This window comes from Rhinichthys klamathensis, unplaced genomic scaffold, assembly GCF_029890125.1.
Source record: "Rhinichthys klamathensis goyatoka isolate OS25496 unplaced genomic scaffold, OSU_Roscu_1.1 h1tg000020l_1, whole genome shotgun sequence".
In the NCBI taxonomy this organism is placed as follows: domain Eukaryota; kingdom Metazoa; phylum Chordata; class Actinopteri; order Cypriniformes; family Leuciscidae; genus Rhinichthys; species Rhinichthys klamathensis.
The window spans coordinates 4,038,204-4,052,153 of NW_026606571.1; the positions used below are offsets into that span (position 1 = coordinate 4,038,204).

At 36.9% G+C, this 13,950-nt stretch overlaps 3 protein-coding genes across 3 annotated transcripts; 1 reads left to right on the forward strand and 2 right to left on the reverse strand.

Moving 5' to 3' along the window:
* The first annotated feature begins 1,628 nt into the window (after positions 1 to 1,628).
* LOC130075740 (L-rhamnose-binding lectin CSL3-like) lies at positions 1,629 to 6,497 on the forward strand. The gene is made up of 9 exons (XM_056240507.1): positions 1,629 to 1,727; positions 1,978 to 2,045; positions 2,132 to 2,155; positions 2,252 to 2,328; positions 2,490 to 2,625; positions 2,775 to 2,884; positions 3,016 to 3,060; positions 3,247 to 3,367; positions 6,384 to 6,497. The coding sequence occupies exons 1-9, from the start codon at positions 1,629 to 1,631 to the stop codon at positions 6,487 to 6,489; spliced, it is 786 nt and encodes a 261-aa protein (XP_056096482.1). The 3' UTR covers positions 6,490 to 6,497.
* A 2,153-nt stretch (positions 6,498 to 8,650) lies between these two features.
* Positions 8,651 to 10,251, reverse strand: LOC130075592 (L-rhamnose-binding lectin CSL3-like). The gene is made up of 8 exons (XM_056240302.1): positions 10,221 to 10,251; positions 10,120 to 10,143; positions 9,976 to 10,032; positions 9,719 to 9,854; positions 9,484 to 9,593; positions 9,282 to 9,326; positions 8,980 to 9,100; positions 8,651 to 8,756 (listed from the first exon to the last, which is right to left on the reverse strand). Exons 1-8 carry the CDS (start codon positions 10,249 to 10,251, stop codon positions 8,651 to 8,653), a joined length of 630 nt encoding a protein of 209 aa, XP_056096277.1.
* Positions 10,252 to 12,348: 2,097 nt separating this feature from the next.
* LOC130075606 (L-rhamnose-binding lectin CSL3-like) lies at positions 12,349 to 13,950 on the reverse strand. Its single transcript, XM_056240322.1, has 8 exons — positions 13,920 to 13,950; positions 13,822 to 13,845; positions 13,678 to 13,734; positions 13,421 to 13,556; positions 13,186 to 13,295; positions 12,975 to 13,019; positions 12,676 to 12,796; positions 12,349 to 12,454 (listed from the first exon to the last, which is right to left on the reverse strand). The coding sequence occupies exons 1-8, from the start codon at positions 13,948 to 13,950 to the stop codon at positions 12,349 to 12,351; spliced, it is 630 nt and encodes a 209-aa protein (XP_056096297.1).

Genomic DNA, 13,950 nt, shown 5'->3' on the forward strand with positions numbered 1-13,950 from the left:
GAATGGTCTGTAGCGTTTATAAAATTGACTCGCTGTGTGTATGATCTGAAAGCATGGTTTGATTTTGAGCAAAATGGTTTTGAGGCCATTGTTTGATTTTGCCAGAAGAGTCAGGTTCTCTGAATGTGGTTTGAAAATGTGGTTTTGGGTTTAAGGTTTTGAGAAATTGAGTGATGGTTTTAAGAAATGCGTTTTAGCAATTCAATAAAACTGTAAGATGAAATTGTCACAGGTCGGGTTGAGCGCCAGCGGGCCGCCCACCCCCAAACCGAAATACCGCCCCGAGGAGCAGACCGTGGAACACATGAGGCAGACAGGCGGTTGAAAAATAACAATATTTCTTTATTGGATTATAAAAAGTCTTTTTAAAAGTTGGCTCCGTGGTTCTTCATTACTGGCGATCGAGACTGAACTTCAGAGGATCAGTAGCTCTTCTCATTCGCTCACCGGCTCAATGGTTCCTCCAGCTCTGAACAGCAGAGGGTCAGTAACAGCTCAACTTCACATTCGCTCACCGGCTCAGTGATTCTTCATTCCTGGCGACAGAGACTGAACAACAGAGGATCAGTAACAGCTGGGACTACGAGTGGAAGTAGAATTTAGAATTTCCCACACTCGTGCAATCAGCAAAACACTCGAAACTTCAAACGTGCTTGTTTCCACACTAGACACTGCAATCCACAATAGCCTCCGGGATCTCCGCCGGGATCCTTCATGCTGCTGGCTTGGGGTTCTCCAGACTGTGTGAGGAATAAACATACCACAAGTTCTCTCCTTTCGCGGCTTCCCTTTCTGTACCTCTCTCCCTGTGTCCTCTATTTCGTCTCTCTATTAAATGGCCTTTTTATACTAATCTTTTGGGAGCATGTACCCCAATCACCGCTCTAGCTCCTCCCCCTCCAAACCTGCCGCCCATTTTCTTAATAATCACCCGGTGACAAAATTGTCAAACTTTATTTAAAAAAAAAAAAAAAAACCCAGAGCACAACCATAACTTGATGAAATATTAATAATGAACATTTTTAAAAGACTCCTGTGAACCAAAGTTACAAACATTTATTCATGAGTTACAAACATTAATAACATGTGAAAGTGAACTTTATAGGGTGGACACCTGTGACCCATTTATTCATGAGTTACAAAAATTAATAACCGGTGAATGTGAATGTAAAAAGAAGACCCGTGAACCATTTATTCATGAGTAACAAACATTAATAACCTGTGAAAGTGAACCTTAATGTAAAGTGAACACCCGTGAATACTTCAGCATTTATTAATCTTAGTCTAATATTAATTTCAATATTTACTATGTTATTAAAATCATATAAAATAGTAAATGCACAAAATCCCACAACAGGAACAAATTTTCCGGAAATTTTCTAAAGGTGACTGATTGTTCAAAACAAAACAAAGCAATAAAATAGGATACCATATAATCATAAAACATTTGCATAGTACAATCAATCAAGTTAATAATAAACGATTGACCTGTTTGTCTACATGTCCTTATGTGGTTCTTTTTCCGCACAGTAAACAGATATTTGTGGGTCTGTCTTTGTTATAAGCAAGCTGATGAGTTGAATCAGATTAGTTTAATTAGGAAGAGCTCAAACAAAAATGTCATAAACATGGGTGTGTCTGCAGAAACAGGATTGGGAAACACTGGTGGATTGTCCGAGATGAGCACAGAACACGGTGACGGGAACGCTCTGGGAGTGTTAAAGCAGGCAATCTCACAGCAGGAACAAATTTTCCAGAAATTTTCTAAAGTTGACTGAACTTCTAAACAAAACAAAGCAATAAAATAGGATACCATAGAATCATAAAACATTTGCAAAGTACAATCAATCAAGTTAACAATAAACGATTGACCTGTTTGTCATAATTTCCTTGTTCTTTTCCCGCATTGGTTATACAGTAAACAGATAATGGGTCTGTGTTTGTTATAAATACTGTGTGCACATGTGTCTCCTTAAGAGAATTCCAGAGATTTCCTTCTGTTCACACATTCAACATGCTGGTGCAAAAGCTAAGCTGGATCACTTGTAAGTACTGATTTAGAAACAATTCAACTCGCATGATTTCAAATGTTCAGTTTTCCAATTTGTTTCTATTTCATTGTGATTTTCAGTGTTGCTGTTTCTGTATCAACAAGGTAAGGCAGTTTGACAAATGTTTATAGTCTCTTTAAATAAATAAAAAAAGACATTATTACATTGCAATTTATTTCACTTCATGTCATTTTATATAATTTCGCCTACCTCTCTGCAGGTGCAGAAGCAAAAAGAACACAGATCTGTGAAGGAGGATCTGCGTACCTCAGCTGTGGTGAGTAATTCAATCATTTAGTTTTGGCCTTTTGTGTCCGGATAGAAAAGAAGGGGATCTTGAGCCTGGAATTTAACCCTGTACAGTGTGCTTAAACTTTACCACAATTCTCATGTTAATTTTTTTCTTTTTTTTTTTTCTTTTTTCTTTAAATGTGTCAGATTTGGGATTCATAAAGGTCATTAAAGCCAACTATGGGCGAACTGATCACAAAACATGCGCTAGTGGGAAACCAGCTAATCAGCTCTCAAATAAACACTGTTTCCGAAAAACATCCCTCTACACGATGTCCAATCGGTAGGATTAACAGATAGCAAAAAAAAAAAAAAAAAAAAAAGTTTACAATCTCTTTTTATGCATAATTTAACAAGTGTAATCATTTTGTCAATAGTATATTAAAGCTATTCTTATGTAGGCCTACTTGTCATTGTCTGTCCATGAATCAGGTGTGATGGAAGAAAGAGCTGTACTGTTCCTGCAGTGAACTCTGTTTTCTCTGATCCTTGTGTTGGGACTTATAAATACCTGGATGTATCTTATGTCTGTATCCCAACAAGTAAGCCAGTGGTTTTATACATATCATTTTCATCCTAGATTTTGAAGTTGAAAAAATTCCTTGTGTCTAGAACTGGTTATTACTGTTATTATTACTGACCTCTGTTCCCATTTTCCTCAAACTAATTTTAGAAAGAAGTGTAACCTGTGAATTTTCCCAAAGCGTCATTGTCTGTGGTAAGATCTATCTTTTCTTTCTGTAAGTTTTTTTCTATGCTGAGATCATATAGCATCAAAAAAGGTAGAGAATTTTGTATAGCCCTTAAGGTCCTCATGCCCACAATATTTTGAATAGATCAGTCCAGCTACAGTGTATGGTGGCACACATTACTGTTTTAAAATGTGCTGTTTTTGTTTCAAAAGATATTGGTACTATTTTTGTTCATCATGCCAATTATGGACGACGGGATCTTGTAACCTGCCCTCATAAATTAGCAACCACACCAGACTGTTACTCTCCTCAGACCAGCAGCCTGCGTTCCAGGTACAGCAGATACACTTCATCTAGAGTCACTTAAGACATCAGGAACACGTACACAGACATAAACTGAATCTTCAGCTATACTGTATGTGAAACATTATGCAGAATATACATAACGGACAATTAGGGGTGGGTGATATACCGGTAGACACGGTAAACTGGTAGGAATTTGTCAACCTCTAGAGATTAGTATTATTGTCTCTATCGCAGTTACGCTCATCTGATTGTAGTGCTGCGGCCGTCACAAAAGTGTATCATTTGGATAGCCTGGCAAGCCAGACCCACATCAAGATGTTAGGTCTGGGAACTCACCATTGGCATGCCTCAATCCGAAGGGCGGGAAAAACAGTTGTCTTTCAAATTCCCTCTGCACGCAATACGCTGATTTCACGTAGCTGCCATTTTGAAATGGCTCCGGTGGGAAGAAAACCGGAAGTGTCGCCTTTAATCATAGGAGAGTCGCGAATGCGATGGCATATTGTTGTGTTTAATGTAGAAATTAGTTATTCTAAAAATGTACATACATTTCTTTCATATTTTAGACTATATACAGTGAAATTCATTTAATCATTTTTTTATATATAATTCAGAACGTAAAAAAAGAAGCAGGAACAAACTATATGTCCTATATTGGATAATAACATCCAATAGTGTAAATCGCGGCAGCAGCTTCAGTTGGTAGTCACTGTTGTCTATCTGTACTTCCGGGGTTCTTCCCACCGGAGCCTCGCTTTCGATTTCAAAATGGCGGCTGCGTGAAATCAGCATATAGGATAGCACTACACTATGGCTACAACCAACCAGAGCAACCGGTTGTGGCTGAGTGAGTCCCATGCGTTTTCCCCATAGACAGTAAAAGCGGAGCTAGTTGATATATACTTTTGCCGTATCCGGTCGGCCAAACTCCGAACTCATCTTCCTTTTTTAAGAATGTCTTAATGACAGTTCTATGTCAACTCCAGTTAACTCCAAGTCCTCCCGATTCGAAAGACCGCTGTTCGCCAGCTGCAGCGCTCATCTTCTTTGTTTTCAAGTAGCAGGGAATTCACGCGGAACCGTCACAACTCTGCTTTCATTATGTTAAGCCCAGCCCACCAACTCTATAAACGATGTGATTGGCCTGACTAGAGTTTGGTTTTTCCAGCTCGAAAGCCAATGGAGAGTTGCTAGCTACACTGGCTGCAAAATAAATTTTGCTGCCGCAAGGGTGCGTCTAGAAGTCCCACAGAGCACAAGACACAGAAGCAGATCTGACAGTTTCTTTTGCGATGTTAAAGGGGAACATGGTAACTTTTTTAACTTAATAAAGCTGTCTAGAAATCATTTGGATGGTTAAACAACCTGTTCTGGTGATATTGGTGACTTTCCCAGCTCCCCCCAGCGTTCCCAGGCGGAAAACCAACCTTGCAACATGGGGACTACCGTCCCGGCAAGATGAAAATTGCGGAAGTCTCGTGAGAAGCGAGATGAGAACGAGAATGAGCGAGAAACACAAACTGCTTTACTGGTTGATAACAGAATACAAAATGTACATGTCAATGTTCTATGATAATGTGTATGATGTATTACCCACCTCGGTAGACATAGCTCCGCAAGTAAAGTTGGCCGGCTCCGATAATAACAAATGCACATGAGCAGCGGTAGAACGGGGGAGAAGGGTGCCGCAAGTGAGTTTTTTTACGACAGTGTTGTGAAATATACGCCCCACAGCTGTAGGGGGAGCTCGTGGGGAAAACATGCAACAACAAAAGTGAAAATCAGCGAAGAAGAACTAGCGAAGATGACTAGAAGTTGCCGAGTTCTGCTTTAACCGCATTGCGGTGCCAAACTTGTAGAGTATGAAACGATGCGGTGTTAGAATGTTACGACTAGATGCCTATCATTTACTATTTCATTTCAGCGTTTGAGGGGAAATGTCAAATGGTGATGGGAAACAAGTTAATTGGAGTGAAGAAAATAATGTTTATTTTTACCTTAAATAGTTTGGAAACTTCATAGTAGTCTACTATCTGCTGTATGTAATATGAGGATGCGCAATGCTAGCCTTTATGTACACACTTTGCGTGCTTCGTTCTGTCAATCAATGACACTGCGAATATGCAAATGAGAACGTAACCTGGGGTTTAGGAATGTACTGTACAGTGTGAAACGTTACCGTACGAATACCCAGGATTCATTGGTAACCCCTGGTAAAGTATGAACTGTGTGAAACCTGAAGCAAGATAACTCGGGGTTTAGAATGACCTGCAGGGTGATTCCAAGTGTGAAAAGCACATCTGTGTCATTTAGTTAAACAACCAAAAACAAAGAAAATCATACACTGCTCTTGACTGAATCACTTCTAATGAACATAAATGTATTTAATTGATATAGTGAAGACTAGGCCTTGTCTTTGTTAACTTTTGGGCTATTTGAATGTTTTCGTGATATCAAAATTGGTAGCGAGAATTATAACATTTCAATGTTCAATGTTGATATCATAAAAACCTTATTTAAAGTAAAAATAACGATATAATTATTTTAATAATAAAATTACTCGTATTGCGATATAAGATTCTGGTCATATCTGAAGACAACAGTTTTACTGTTTAATGTTATTTTTTAGTATTATTTTTCTTTATTAATTTTCATAATAATTTCATAATGTATTTTGTGAAGTCAGAGTATGTTGTATGTGTGCTGAGCAGAGATATGGGATGAGCTATATTTTTCTTAGAGGTATGTGTGCAATGTAACACGTTCACTGAGCAGAGATTGGCAAATGGTGTAGCTTCTATGATTCAACAATAATGGGGAAAGCATGATTTTCAAATCTACAATATCGCCCACCCTTATACTGTATATTTTTTCATCCTGTGTATTAAATAGCTACTTACCAAATGAATATATAGACATACATTTTTTTTTTTAAAATTAATTGATTATATGGGAGAAACAAATAGACCTCAGAATGATAGCCTACACAAGGCAAGCAATGTTAAATAATAATAAATGCTGTTTTTTTATACCCTATCTTTAGGTGCAATGGGAGGAAGTCTTGTCACGTAAATGCTTCAAATTCTGTCTTCTCTGATCCATGTCGGGGTGTCCATAAGTATTTGGAAGTGTCATACAGCTGTAAATAATATTGTGATTATCCTACCACATAAATGTATTTTATGTTTTAAATAAAAACTGGCTAAATTATAGATGTTAAATGCACGCTAATAGTTTTTGGCCTTTTCATTCACTCCCCAGCAAGACCAAACAAAACAATAAATTGAAATATGGGGTTCATCTTAAAATAAATGAATGATTATAATGAATCTGTAATTATAATTGATCACGTGTCAACAAATGAGAATAATGGAAGGTAAGATATTTCAAAAAAGAAAAAAAAAACTGTTCAAAAACAAATTCTAAAATGGCTTCATTTTGTAAAAACAAGTATAATTTTTAATTATTTTTTCTTTTAATTTTGAGGTGACTTTTGTGGTATTCCAAATCTGTTTTATCTACATAAATGTATATAATGTTGTCAAAGAGTAAAACTATAAAGAAATAAAACAGCATTCACTGCCAAATGGAAAACAATCAAGATTGTGAAGAAAAATTAGGCCTATTTAGTGTGAAAACATCTCAAATTCTTGTAGAAGAATCTAAAACACAAGTTGTCTTTGATTTGTAAAATTTCAATCTAAAGACTTTCTCATCATGTAACATGAATACTGACATGTTATGTGTTAGACTTGTATGTTGTAGTTTCCTGTGCCAGTCCTTTTGTAATTTCTTTTCTGTTTGGTTCCTCTTGATTGTTTCCGCAGGTGTGCCATGTTGTCTATAAATCAAATGGTAATGTTTCTTTGTCAGTTGTTTGTAACACTCTCCTGTTACCTGTTCCTTGTATGGTTTTGCTTTTCTTATTAAAATTCCTGCACTCATATCCATGTTTCTGCCTGCCATCCTTTGGTTCCCTTGTTACACAGATGCGATAAGCCTTTTAAACTATAACACAAACCTGTTCCCTCTTAGGCCTGTTGTTTGAAAGTACCTTTTGAGCTTCTTAAAACATACACAGGACATTTCAACATGGTCAGATTGCAACATAAGTATATTAGTAGAAATTAAGCAATAATTAATATAAAAAATCATAAAGAATCCTTAAAGCACTTTTTCACATGAACCCTCCATAACTTAAGTCTCTAGACAGATGGTGTAAAACCAGATTTCCTACAAACAATTTGTTGGAAACAGTGCAGCCCATAAAAATCTGTGCAAGATGCAAGTGTATTTAATGTTTCTCAGCGAAAGAGTCTAGCACACACTCTGAAGTGGTGGGGCAATGATGGAGGCTTCTTGATATAGGACAGCGTTACTCAAGCACTTTAAATCAGATTTTATAGTGTATTTGCAAATGTTAGGATGCTTTACACATTTTGAGTGCTTTTGGCAATACAAACTCTTACAAAAGAGCTTTACAAGAAATAGAAATGAAAGAACTCGTTTTATAGGTTCAATAATTTGGTGGTTATTTTAAGTTCACTAAAAATTCTCTTTTGGGAGCCAAAAATGCTTATGGCTTCACTGTGAAAACCCAATTTTTAAAGCATATTTATACCATTTAAAAAAAAAAGAAAGAAAAAAAAGCTGCCTTTAAGTAAAATCAACTCTAGAAGTATTTTTCAACTGAAACTACATTTAACAGACTTGTTTAAAATTGTATAACTAAGTGGTTTAGCTTATTTTGATGCTCTTAGCGATGTCAAGTGTTTTTTAGGCCAACACATTTGTCACATACATTATCTCCTCACTAGCTGCCTGTCCCCTGAACACACAGTAAAAAGACACTATCTCTGCAGACACCCCAGGCTCCACAAACAGCAGCAAAAACGAACTGTAGCAACCCGTGCCACGAAACAAACTGTTCCAGCCAATAACAGACAAGAACGATTTGGGGGATTAGTGTGCAGATGAGCAGGGAGGGTCTAGCTATCCTCCGTTTTGTTTGACAATACTTTAAGAGCCAATGAGAAGTGACATCAACCAACATAGCTTAGAGCACCTTTAATGTAAAAACCCTGATAGCTTTTACAGTGTAGTGTAACAGATATGTGAGACAATCCTACAAAAATCGCCAAAAAATAAAAAATAATAATAATAATAATAATTAGAAACCAATAGTTTTTTCACTGAAATTCATGAGACCATTTTTAAAGCATCTGGATTAAACTTTATTTTGCTCTGCATTGTCATTTGTTGACAATCATGACACATGGACAAAGTGCATTTGTGGCAGGATGGTCAATATTATTTACAGCAGTACGTCACTTCCAGATACTTATAGACACCCACACATGGATCAGTGAAGACAGAATTTGAAGCACATAGTCGACAAGACTTCTTCCCGTCGCACCTTAAGAAAGAAATTGGAAGAATTAGAAAAAGACTGTCTATTAGCTCTTGTATCATTCTGCGGTCTCAAACTACTAGTCACATTTTTCTTTGTTGTCCATGTGTAAAAGTTAATGCACAGGATAATGATTCTCAATATACATTGTCCCTTGGATACATTTAAAGAATAGCTGAAGACAGTGTGACCTAAAGTGACTCTAGATGAAGTGTATCTGGTGCTGTACTTGGAACGCAGGCTGCTGGTCTGAGGAGAGTAACAGTCTGGTGTGGTTGCCAATGCATGAGGGCAGGTTACGAGATCCCGTCGTCCATAATTGGCATGATGAACATGAATAACACCTTTACCTTGTGATACACAGACACCGATATCAATTAATCACTTTAATAAAAAAAAAAAAAACTATGTGCCAACATGTACTTCAGCAGGACTGATCCATTCAAAGCATTGTGGACATGAGGCTATACACTCTGATCTCAGTATAGTAAAGAACATAGAAGAAAAACAAAAACAACAAAAAGTACTTACAACACTTAATGACGCTATGACCATTTTCACAGGTTACACTTATTTCTATTTTTTTGGGGGGGGAGGTGGGGGGGGGGGGGAGAAGGGGAACAGAGGTCAGACAATACAGTTACTCCAGTACAAGATATGCAAATATTTTATTCCTTGGTTTTATTCCTTTATAAAATATTAAACTTCAAAGTGAACGATGGAAATTACTTACTTGCTGGGATACATTCATAAGATACATCCAGGTATTTATAAGTCCCAACACAAGGATCAGAGAAAACAGAGTTCACTGCAGGAACAGTACAGCTCTTTCTTCCATCACACCTGATTCATGGACAGACAAACAACAAGTACTTATTAGCACTAATATACTATACACATATGCATCTTGTGCTAATGCATACACTGAAATTGTACATTTATTTTCCTATGTTATCGGTCAAACCTACCGAGCAGACATTATAGAGAGGGACGCTTCTGCTCTGCATTGTTTATTTGAGAGCTGATTAGCTGGTTTCCCACTAGCACAGGTTTTGCAATCAGTTCGCCCATAGTTGGCTTTAATGACCTTTATGAAACCCGAATCTGATGTAGAACAGAATTGTGGCAGTTTAAATACATTCCATGTGGTTGGAGACACAAAGGCTCAAGATACTCATACTGTGTGAACAAAAGCCAAACATAACTCAAATGACTAATTACTCACCACATTTGAGACACATGGACTCTCCTTCACAAACAACCTTTTCTTTGGCTTCTGCCCCTGCATAGGAAATTAGTAAAATTATTTAAACGTTCTGCACCTAAAAGTCTTTAATGAGACTGCACATGTTTTAGTCAATTGCCTTACCATGTTGGTACAGAAACAGCAGCACTGAAAGTCCAATAACAACAAGTTAGAAGATTGGAACCAATTCAATTTGCATGATTTTTTTTTTTTTAAGTACTTACAAGTGACCCAGCTTAGCTTTTGCACCAGCATGTTGAATGTGTGAACAGAAGGAAAGGCCTGGAATTATTTTAAGGGGACACATGAGCACACAATATTTATATTTATATTTATATATATATATATATATATATATATATATATATATATATATATATATATATATATATATATATATATATATATATAAAAAATTGGTGTTCAGATGCTCGGAAATTGAACTTTTTTCTCTCTCTCAAATTATTGCAGTAAATGACTGTATTCCATTACATCGTTATATTTAGCCAACTCATAGGAGCGCAGTTGAATCCAAGTGCAATTTATTGAAAATAAACAAAACATGACTTTGACTAAAGAAACAGAAACATACACTTGATACTCACCAAACAACATTTACAGAGAACAAAGCTTGACAAAAGACTACAGAAACATGATGTCTATGTATACACAAGGACTAATGACACAACAAGACACACCTAAAAGTAATCAACACAATGAACCAATGGCAACACACAACTGAAAAACACATGACATGACCATAAACCAATGAGAACATGACATGGCAAAAGATCCAAATACACAGGCAGTGCCGCTGCTAACCATTTTGGTGCCCTAAGCTTAATTCCTTTATGGCAAACTTTTTTGAATTCTCCTGCCAGGGGATTTTGGGTTGTGACGTCAGAGTGTGCGCTATTATTTCCTGTTTGACATCAGATTATGCTCCTCTATCTCCTTAGTTTACATGAGATGAGTCTGTGCAATAGTGGTTCATATCTTGTTTTTGCGTTTTCATGCAATGTGGATGGAGATTTTTTTTAAACCGTGCTTGTGTGGATGCGATTTTTTTCTTCTTCTCCGTTAATAAAAATACCCACATACGTGTGGACTAGGCCTCAATCAGCTCCCTAACTCCAGAGTTAAAATCAGTGACTGCATCCGAAATCGCATACATCCCTGCTATAGAAGGGAACAAAAGGGAACGAAAAACATTATGTGGCAAAATAAACATGTCCGAATTGAAAAGAAAATAATTAGACCTTTGCGGTAAGATAGTGTTAATAAATGTTATTTTTTTTATTTAATACTTATTGGAATTCATTAAGCTATTCAGAGTCAGTTGTGATTACTTCACTGCCATTCGTAAATCCTCTCCTTTGGCATCATGGGTTAGTAAAGTGTCCATTGAATGCAAGTTGAGTGAAGTTGTAAGAGTGGATTTCATACAGTTGTTCGGGCTGCAGGACTGCCGAATGACTAAAGAAACATTATTAGCAAGATGGTAGAAAACTGTACATTATAGTTACACGTAAAATAGTTACAAAATAGATGTATGAGATGATACACAAACTTATACCATTAATTGTACAGCATATATGTAAAATGTTACCTGAGAGATAGAAAGAGAGGGAAAGAAAGAAATGAGGCAAAGAGAGAATGCCCCAATAATGGGAGCCAGAGAACCATAACCACTGAAACCACTGAAAACCCCATTTTTAAAGCATATTTACACCATTAAAAAATAAATGGCTGCCTTTAAGTAAAATCAACTCTGCTGTAGAAGTATTTTCAACTTATACAATTTAAAATTGTATAACTTAGTTGTTTAGCTTATGATTAAAGCAATGTCAAGCGTTTTTAGGCCAAAACATTTGTCACATACAATAAATATCTCCTCACTATCCACTAGCTGCCTGTCCCCTGAACACACAGTAAAGACACTATCTCTGCAAACACCCCAGGCTCCACAAACGGCAACAAAAAACTGTTCCAGCCAATAACCGACAAGGATTTGGGGGTTCATGCTTGAATGAGGGAGGGTCTAGCTAACCTCTTTTGTTTGACAATACTTTAAACGTCAACAAGTGACACTCAGAACACCTTTAATGTAAACACCCTGATATCTTTTACAGTGTAGTGTAACAGATTATCAGTTCCCACAAACATCACCTACATTTTTTTTATATATATATATAGAAAATTGCACATTTAGAAACCAATAGTTTTTTCACTGAAATTCATGAGACCATTTGGAAAACATTTGGATTCAACTTTTTATTTTGGTCTCTATTGTCATTTGTTGACAATCATGACACATGGACATAAAGTGCATTTGTGGCAGGATGGTCAATATTATTTACAGCAGTACGTCACTTCCAGATACTTATAGACACCCACACATGGATCAGTGAAGACAGAATTTGAAGCACATAGTCGACACGACTTCTTCCCGTCGCACCTTAAGAAAGAAATTGGAAGAATTAGAAAAAGACTGTCTATCAGCTCTTGTATCATTCTACGGTCTCAAACTACGTGGCATTTTTCTTTGTTGTCCTTGTGTAAAAGTTAATACACAGGATAATGATTCTCAATATACATTGTCCCTTGGATACATTTAAAGAATAGCTGAAGACAGTGTGACCTAAAGTGACTCTAGATGAAGTGTATCTGGTGCTGTACTTGGAACGCAGGCTGCTGGTCTGAGGAGAGTAACAGTCTGGTGTGGTTGCCAATGCATGAGGGCATGTTACGAGATCCCGTCGTCCATAATTGGCATGATGAACATGAATAACACCTTTACCTTGTGATACACAGACACCGATATCAATTAATCACTTTAATAAATAAAAAAACTATGTGCCAACATGTACTGCAGCAGGACTGATCCATTCAAAGCATTGTGGACATGAGGCTATACACTCTGATCTCAGTATAGTAAATAACATGCAGAAAAAAGAAAGAAAAAAAAAAGTACTTACAACACTTAATGACGCTATGACCATTTTCACAGGTTACACTTATTTCTAGTTTTTTGGGGGGGGGGGGGGGGGGGGGGGGGGGGGGGGGGAGAAGGGGAACAGAGGTCAGACAATACAGTTACTCCAGTACAAGATATGCAAATATTTTATTCCTTGGTTTTATTCCTTTATAAAATATTAAACTTCAAAGTGAACGATGGAAATTACTTACTTGCTGGGATACATTCATAAGATACATCCAGGTATTTATAAGTCCCAACACAAGGATCAGAGAAAACAGAGTTCACTGCAGGAACAGTACAGCTCTTTCTTCCATCACACCTGATTCATGGACAGACAAACAACAAGTACTTATTAGCACTAATATACTATACACATATGCATCTTGTGCTAATGCATACACTGAAATTGTACATTTATTTTCCTATGTTATCGGTCAAACCTACCGAGCAGACATTATAGAGAGGGACGCTTCTGCTCTGCATTGTTTATTTGAGAGCTGATTAGCTGGTTTCCCACTAGCACACGTTTTGCAATCAGTTCGCCCATAGTTGGCTTTAATGACCTTTATGAAACCCGAATCTGATGTAGAACAGAATTGTGGCAGTTTAAATACATTCCATGTGGTTGGAGACACAAAGGCTCAAGATACTCATACTGTGTGAACAAAAGCCGAACATAACTCAAATGACTAATTACTCACCACATTTGAGACACATGGACTCTCCTTCACAAACAACCTTTTCTTTGGCTTCTGCCCCTGCATAGGAAATTACTAAAATTATTTAAACGTTCTGCACCTAAAAGTCTTTAATGAGACTGCACATGTTTTAGTCAGTTGCCTTACCATGTTGGTACAGAAACAGCAGCACTGAAAGTCCAATAACAACAAGTTAGAAGATTGGAACCAATTCAATTTGCATGATTTTTTTCAAAAGTACTTACAAGTGACCCAGCTTAGCTTTTGCACCAGCAT